General features: G+C 39.7%; 1 protein-coding gene across 1 annotated transcript; it reads right to left on the reverse strand.

The window, feature by feature from the left end:
* Window positions 1-2254: 2254 nt before the first annotated feature.
* On the reverse strand, window positions 2255-8944 carry LOC106713013. Its single transcript, XM_014505711.2, has 2 exons — window positions 8555-8944; window positions 2255-3480 (listed from the first exon to the last, which is right to left on the reverse strand). Exons 1-2 carry the CDS (start codon window positions 8558-8560, stop codon window positions 2497-2499), a joined length of 990 nt encoding a protein of 329 aa, XP_014361197.1. The 5' UTR covers window positions 8561-8944; the 3' UTR covers window positions 2255-2496.
* Between the last annotated feature and the right edge of the window lie 462 nt (window positions 8945-9406).

Here is a 9406-nt window from a genome sequence, read left to right on the forward strand (position 1 = left end):
AATTTTTGTTTTATTTCACAATTTTTAGTGAATTTGAAGTTCAATTACAAATTTCCTTAATACGCATGAGGAAAGAAATAAGACAAATAAAGAAAAGGACTTTCCTTTTTAATATGTGTGTACTCAAAAACTAATAGACAATGCAGCAGATAACCACTATTCCTTTAAACAATGAACTAATTATCAAAATCGGTATACAAATTGAAAATTAACGAACTAATACATCGTAGCTTGCCTATAATTTTGTCCAGCCGCGCGCCGCACTAGCATTTTTCGAATGCGCGTAGTTTTTAATCATTTAATATCTTCCAAACTATTGATCAGAATTACATAGTTTAAAGGCTAATGTAATCTGCATTTAATACTCTAGCCATCAAACATATTTATTTGGATAAGGATTCATATCGAATATAATATAATAGCGCCGTAAGTTTACGACGCTGTTTTTCGTGTGCATTTTAATCGAAGTTTGTTCACAATAACATGGTTTTTGTGAGACATCCATCGATGATAGATATATGCCACCTGAGACTTTTATTTAGCAAATTTAAGGATCTATAATTACTCCATACATCATTTTAATGTAGGTCATATAGTTTGACCTACGTAAGCCCAGAAAGCAAATTTGTGCTATTCATTGTAACGCGATGTAGCATTTTTCGTTTCCGCGTAATTTTATTCTTACGATATCTCCTAAACTATTAGACAGAATGAAATAGTTTCAATTGCAAATATAATCTACATTAAATTCTCTTGATAATGAACATATTTATTTACATAAGGGTTAATACTGAACTTGAATAATAGCGTCGGAAATAGGGCATGAATTTAATTAATGTTTCGTAAAGAAAAAAATGGTTATTGTGAGAAAACTATAAAAGATAGATATATGCTATCGCGGACTTTTATTTAGCACATTTAAAGAGCTACAATTCGCCATACATCATTTTGATGTAGGTCTTATAGTTTAGCCTACGTAAGCGCTGAAAGCAAAAATGTCCCTAATTTCCGCAACAAATTTTGAAGCTATATTCAAATTCTACTATTCTTCTAGTTATTTAAAAAAAAAACAAAAAAATGGGACCCACCTGCAAGCACTTCCTTTCGTTTAAAATAATTTTTATCAAAATCGGACCACCAGGGGCGGAGATTCGCGGTAACACACATAAAAAAAAAAAAAAAAAAAAATTCAGTCGAATTGATAACCTCCTTCTTTTTGAAGTCGGCTAAAAATTGCAATTAGGGTCTTTCAAATCCAGTTAAAGTCGACTAGAATCTAGAATTCACTTAAGAAAAAGATTGCGCCTAATATCATTGCTATGATTGGTCGTATTGCATAGGTACTGGCTTAAAATTGACAGTTACTTAAGAGATAGAAAATAAAGTTTTTTCACAACAAATCTTCACTAAACTTCGTCAATCTAAGCTTAAGCAACACCAAACATTTAAGTATTTGAAACAGATATCCATAGACATTTTTGTCCATTTCTCGTTTATGATTCTTAAAAGGTCTAACGATTTTGTTATATTTTAAGGAATTAAGAAAACTCACTGGGATAAAAGGTAGAGAGAGTATGTTAAAAACGCAATGGATGCATTGAAATTACTAATTTTTGGCCTCCATTTCAAAGTTTAAAAAAATTATTATGCTTGCGAGAATACTAATAATATACTCAATAAAGAAATTTAAAACTAGAACTATTACTACTTAGAACTTAAAAGATATCCCATGTTATATATATCTATGGTATGGTCCAAGTGCAATATGGTCCAAGTTCACCAGCCGCGCCTCGCTGACTCACTTCATGTAAAATCTGGAAAATCACTCTGATTCAGGCAGTCAAAGTATTAGATGTAATGAAATGGATAAATTTTTCGCTTGTATTTTATTTAATTTATGTCGTTTAAATATACACAATTTACAAATACGTACTCATTAAATCTAACTTAAGCTACCAAAGACGTAACCTTAGACAGATATTAGATAAGATTGATTCTATATTTATTAAATACAAAATTACAGAAATATGCATGTTCTCCTGTGAAATGTTTTTGCTTCGTTATACCTATATATTTCGTGTAAGAATGATAACTTTCATGTAATATTATCACAAATGACTATCGCGTAGTCTGGAGCAGGATTCAATGTTGCCAATTAATTTTTCCTTAAAACAAAAAAAAAACTTTTCCACATTAGCCAAATTGAACTGTTTTAATGTTTTAATATGAATAAAATGTTTGCAAAATGTCTGTCTTTTTTTTATAATATTATTTTCCAAGCAGTAAAATTTTATTATTCCTGGTACAAATAATTATGAATCATCGACTGACTACACTACTACACACTACACTTCAAACAAGTTTCTTATTGATACCTATGTATTAGAATTTGCTACGGCCACAGGGTTGCAGCCGTTGTCCGTGGTCGCATCCAAATACCGTCACGTTACGTCTTGATCACACGTGTGGCAGTGTTGTTTTCAGTTAAAACTTTCATCATTTGGCTCTGAGATCCACCGTTTCGAATCCCACCTCAGAAATAATTTTCGGCGAGGATATAACTGGGGGATTGTCCCTGGAAATCGATGACTTCTTGTGCCTCGGCGGAGGAACGGGTGCTGGTGCGGGCGACGCGGACCCCCACTTCAACAGGGCCTTAATCTTCATGCCGCTGCTGTAGTAGTAAAGGTAGATTCCGGCGAGCGCGGCGAGAGCCACCAGCAGCGTGATGACGGCAATGAGAACGCCGTACCACGCACCGCCGGTGGACTCCTCGGGCAGAGGCGTGGTGGGCTTCCTGCTCGGCGGCACGTATGTCGGCCTGGGCCGACGCGTAGTGGTTGCGAAGCGGTCACCGATCGCGATGTCAGCGCACGCGCGGAACTCCTCCTGCGGACCGCAGCCCACGGCGCCACTGCCGTCCTCGCACGTGCCCCAGTTGTTGCCCGCTATATACTTCCACTGAAGCACGCAGTGCGAACACTCCAGCTCCTCGGGCAGGTGATATTTCATCTCGTAGATCTTGTTCCCTTCCTTGGGGTAGTATTTGGTGGAGTTTCGATCATCGAGTTTCAAAACGTGCTTGTCTAAACACTCCTGTGTGGTCGCCTTTGGCTCTTCGCAGACCCTGAATTCGAAGTAGCCCATGTGGCTGGCGGTGAGCTCGACTTTGATGAGGATGGTGTCGCGCGGTGCATACCGGCGCACGATGACACCACGCCCGAAGCGGCCGCCGAGCTCGTGCGGTCGCGGCGCCGGCGTATCCCACGCGTCGCCGCACACGCCGCACTTGCCGCCGTTTCTGTTCCACTGGCGCGTAAAGCCGCCGCAGTAAAGCTCGTGGTCGTTGTAGTTGTGCGGCGTGTCAAAGCCGTAACGCCAGGCGGAGGCGCGCGAGGGAGGTTCGATGAGACGGCCGTGGCCGCTGGCGCCGCGCCACTGCCACGCCGCGCACTGCAGCACCACCACCCACAACACCGCCTGCAACAAAAATAATGTTAGTGCGTTCGCCAACCGGTTAATAATTAAAATTTGTATACAGGTGCATATTTTCTGCAAATCTCCTATGTATTTAAAGTTACTATATAAGTCCGCCCCTGTCTGTCGGTCTTGGAGGCTGGCGACCACGGCCGCGACTCGAATACGTAATGAAAGTGAAAACGTCCCGGGTTCGAGGCTCGCCACAGTTTAGTGGAGCATGTGACCACTCCGCGTGACGTCACGCATTACGCCACGCGCCTGCAGCAAGCAACCGGGGCATCTGATATTATGTCGCGTCGCGGTCGCACGCTGCATCTTAACACAACAGTTGTTGTTCATACTGTTACCGTGCACGAGGATTTTGACTCGTTATGTAGTATGAGAATTGATAAAAAACAAAATGTGGTTTGTGTACAAGACATAAACCGTTCATGACTCAATTTAAAATTCAAGCTAATTTCTACTTCATTACATTCTAAATGTGTGCCTCTGTAACAGTTTCATTGTTTCGTCGCCATCGTTGCTTGCCCCGTTCTCGACACGTAGGTATGACGTCAAATAGAGTATTATATTGTATGATTCAAAATGTTATCGTCCATTTTTAGCTTTAATTGACACATTCAATTTGTTAATTAGTTGTATTTTATCAAACCATTGTCCGCCGCCATGTTGCATCACGAAAACAAAACAATATAAGCACTGCAACGGTGGATAACGTAGTTATTTTGCTTTGCAAATTGTCAATAGCTAGTTGTTCATTGAACTGGAAAGCTGCATCATAGTAGGTACATCGTGTAAGGTATTTCATTGAATATAAACACTTCATGAAAAAGCTGGCCAAAACATAAAGTGGTCGATTTTAAGATAGCGACAATTTGTTAAAAGTAAGAACACCTCCCTACTCTAACTCTCTCTCTCTCTCTCAGGAAAACTTCGTAATGCAATCTGCACATATCAACAAAAAGCAATTTCAAAGATATAGTGTGAATTCCCGAGAGAAGAAGATGGCGACGCGGCTCACCACCCGTACGTTCCGTCTCCCAAAATAGCGAAAAGTGGATGATGATGACACTGTTTTACCGCAAAAAAATGTAGTTAGATACTATTCAATAAAACACGTGTTTTAACTCTGACCGCCGGTGCCGGTTATTTATATTATGGACTTCAACTTTGTATATTCACCACACTGCTTTCCGTATAAGTACTTCATATTTTTTTTGGTGAAGATCGCATTTCGCAAGCCTACGCATAATAATGTTTCAATAGCCACGATTGGCAAAAATCCTTGCCGGGCGCTAGAGTCACCGTACAAAAGCGTTGACGTTATTTATTTAAGCTAAAATGTATTTGAAGCACTGTTTAAATTTCTCATGGTACGGCCCACAAATTTTTTTGTATATTAATTTACGTGGGTGTAATAACCAATTTATAATGTCTAGTTTCACATTGTGGCTGTAAACACAATGTCTAAATTATCTTCGTCGCCCGCAACTCCGTCCGCGCGGATTTATAAGTATTTATTAGTAGCCTATGTGTTCTTTCCGACTATGTTCTACATATGTGCCAAATTTCAGCGAGATCCATACAGCCGTTCTGGAAATACCTTCTAACAAACATCCATCTAAACATTCGCATTTATAATATTAGTAATATGTAGATATTGATGTATCCGCATTCATTTGAATTAGAGCAGACATACCGAAATTCTAAGACGTAGTAAGTAGGAACAAACATGTTAATACATAAATAGTCATTTATTATTGGACCGAGAATAAATTATATAAAATATCACAAAAACAAGGAAGTTATATTTTAAATCGCCTCTAACTATCAAAATGTTCGTAGAATTTAGAGGGAAATCCTCCTCCCCCCCCCCCCCCCGCTGCTCCTACAACATCGTCGCAACACAACTTGATCCATTTGTCGCAAATCATTTACATTTTCGTAATTAGTCCATCTTCATATTCAAAAAACCGGTCGCTTTGATATTTAACTTGATCGAGTTTTTATGGTCGGCGGCGAGTTTTTAGCTTTAAAATACCGGATGTCGCCAGTTTATAAAATGTTAAATATAATAGTTAATTGAGTCACCTAATTAAGGTGATACTAAACTTATTTCAAACAAATGGTTATCATTGAAGACGTTCAGATTGCACGGCCAGATACATCATGGAGTACCTCCGATTGTTATATGAATTTTTATGACCGCGACATGTACGTGTAAGTACATATTAATGTATCAAAGCAAATGTGTGGCGTGAGAATTGTTCTACGCACAGAGTGTATGCGGCAGAGCGAAGTAGCCGGACACCGGAGCCGTGACTATTACAGAGCGGCTGGATGCTGAAGTGAGTGCTGCGAGGAGACAACTCGCGACACGCCGCGCCACTGCCTGCCCAGAGGCCCGGGGTCGGGTGTCGGGGACCGGTACTATTACACTTTAATGAAATTTAATCTACAAGTTGGTAGTTCCGAATACTATCCTATAAATTAATTAGTTAGAAGACACATGTCTAAGTATAATAAACGTTAATAATAATAAGTCATTAGTAACTTTAATGTTATTTCCTAATAATTCATATAACCGTGTATGTATAACAATATAACATCGATCAGGGAGCGATTACGTAGCTGTTTCCGCGTCTCTGTCGGGACTGTTTCCTGTTTGTACATATTGTTATTAGTGGGTAACTTTGTGGTTTTTTTTTTATGAACAGGTTTGTGCTGTGACCGAGGAGAAAGCGCGTGTCGTGCCACTAGTTGTATCGCAACACGATTTTACGTCAAAGGAAACTCAATATTCATAATTCATATGTTGATTTTCACAAAGTAAATGATTTATGAGTGTTAATAATTACAATACGAGTTTCATCTCGGACAGGTTTCTTGATAACCATGAAATTAACTCGTTAGAGAAATTCTCACGAATACTACACGTGTGGCTCGGTGGCGCAGGGAAGGGACGGCGAAAGGAGAGGGGGTAGCAGTAGACATTAAAACACACAGGGAACGGGGATGGAACTCGTGACACCTGTCCCCACACAGACACACGGAACGGAAGAATAAGTTACAGTGAAAACATTAAAGAGACACTTTGTAGCTACCAAATTGTTGTGCCGCGACATCGAGCATTGCATGGCGGCGGCGGCGGCGGCGGCGGTGGCGGCGTTAGATACCACTCCAGAGAAAGTGGTCGCCGTTAGATAACACGACAAGCTATCGGCCTCATCGTGGGAGCGGCGCTATCGTTCTCACAAATGAGCGCGAGCCACCGTCCACGATAACATTCAGTTTCGGACGGAACTCCCTCCTTGGCTCTGACAATGTCGATTTAGCTTCTTTCGTTCGACAAACAAAAACCAGTTTTGGAGACAGTTTGGATGGAGAAATGGAATACATACACAAAGCACGGTCGCTACGTTACACCCTGCATTTTACCTTATCTTAGTGTCGGTGTGTGCGCGCGTGGATTCAATTTTTTATTTATTCGCGGAACGGCGCAACTTTCTAACTAGCGCGTGTCAATTCCGACCACTACTTTCCTTTTCATATTAATTTTTATTGGTTGCTATCAAAACCGAACACAAAATGCTATAAGTGAGGGGTAGCTCAAGGCGAGTCATTCACCGATGATAACATGAAATAACGAAAGTGGTCGCCACGTGTCTAATTTGTTGTTTTTGTACTTGTCTTTATGACATATTGCAGTTTTCCGATTAATTTATTTAATAATTTCCCTAATTATAAACTCATTTAACACCATTTATGTAATAACATCATTTTGTATTTGTGAGAACACAAAAGCTGACTCATTTAAGTGTTAATACGACTCGATTACATTTGATTTGACGCAAGTAACTATAAAAACAAAGTAGGTGTATATTCCAGGCGTATTTTAATTTTCGCTTTTTTTTTCATATAGGCCAAGTTGTGACACACACACAGCTTGTATAAATCTCTCTCGCTCGCATTCATTGGATTCCGGTGGTGGAATCACATCACAGTTCACAATGCGGCGGAAGGCGGAGGGCGGAGGGCGGAGGGCGGTGGCGGCGCGCTGTCCTTGCGCAAACGCGGCCAGAATACATTTCCTAGTCCTCGATCTCAAGACATTCAATTTTTGTTCCGGAACCGATAAATAAGGTTCGATGACTATAACTAAACTAAAACATTAAACAAAGGTGCAATCTGTTTCTCTATCACGTCGTCTGCGCATTGTCTAGCTTTTAATTTTTTTTTAAATTAAATAAAGCAAGTAGCTGTTCTCGTGCAGCTTCATTCGCATGAAATTAAATTCATTTTTGTTACACAGAAAAACTTTGTTTTATTGTTTATGTTCCATTAATTTTTCAATTGCAAATGCAAAAATACAAATAATGAAAAAGCCATCGCCATTGGCTTAGAATTACTGTTACCATGGTAACCATCACTGCTGCTATTTGCTTGCAAGTTTTGTCCCATTTACACAATTTTTTTTTTCAATTTACTTAACCCTGAGTTTAATGGTATGAAAATACATATATTGCCAAAAGCGTGTCGTAAATATGCTTTTTATTACAAAAAGTATTATTCAAAAATATGCTGTAATTGTCAAGACGTTATAAAGACATGTGTATTTGCCCTTAATCGATTAGTATGCATAAATCCGAGCTTAGGACTTATGAGTTGCATAATAGAATTATATTATGAGTGTCAATTTCCCATGAACCTAGTCTCTCCTAGCGATTACGGTAGCTTTTCAAATCACCTGTCTATGACATATTCATATCTAAGTTTTTAGGTAGGCTAAATGACACCGATATCCAATGCCTTAATAAATTTAAAAAAAACGTCTCTGCCAATACTGTTAGTCTCGCAACAATCTTTCCACATTGATTCTTTCAAAGTTCAATATAACTTTCGATCTTAAGCTTACAATTAAAATAATTTATAAAGTGACAAATAAAACTTCGAGACGAGTGGAAAAGGACGGGCAATGGCAGGCACGCGGACGGTACTATTATATTGACAGACGAAGGCGCTGGCAAAAGCTAGTTTCAAATAAGGGGAAAAGGAAAAATATGGGCAGGCTTACCTTCATATTCGTTTGCTAGCCACTGGCCTCCGAATGCACTATGCCGTGCTGTGAGTCACGCGGACGGACAACAACCGGCCAATAACAGCAGCCACTAAACATACACTTTCAGCAGGAAGTTCTGATTAAGGTGTCTGAATTTTTTTTGGAACAACATAAACAACCGTCCACTCGACGGCTGCGCGGCGCTAACTATAGTGTTAGTAGAGGTGGGGCGTATTTACTTGCAAATATATTAAAGTGAGGCGGTAACGCAAACGGCGCGAGCGCTAGGCGTGACGCGATGTATGTCGGCCGTTGGCTCTCGGCTTTCGACTGCTGACTGCGGCTCTCGCTCGAGGCTCGGGGCTGAGGGCCTTGCCCCGCGCGGCTGAGTGCGCGGGGCGCAAAATAAACTTTCTCAAATGAAGCATGCTCGCGAATCGCGAATTATTATTATCGTTGTGGCGCATTTACGAGGACCGTCGTCCTCTGTCTATTGGAATTTTATATAAGTCTTATAAAATTCTATACAAATGCTTTATTCGTTCGTAAAATAACTTATACTAACACTATTAAAATATTTACATTAAAAATCCATAAAACTCTAACAACTTCTACATCCCGTTGTTAACACTTCCCGCGTGATTCTCATCTTACTTTTCGCTTTTCGTCTATCTTTTTTTTTTCTTACACAAAAAGGCAAAGGGATTGTGGGCAGTATGTCATCTCTTTGGCAGAACGCAAACTTCTTGTCTGCCTTGTACATAATTTTACACAATTTTACATAATTTTTCACTCAACACACTTTACGTGACTAGCACGATATCTAAAGTTTTTTTTTTTTTTTTTTACCATGGACCAGAAGTTATC

The sequence above is a fragment of the Papilio machaon genome, chromosome 21 (genome assembly GCF_912999745.1).
Source record: "Papilio machaon chromosome 21, ilPapMach1.1, whole genome shotgun sequence".
Lineage (NCBI taxonomy): Eukaryota > Metazoa > Arthropoda > Insecta > Lepidoptera > Papilionidae > Papilio > Papilio machaon.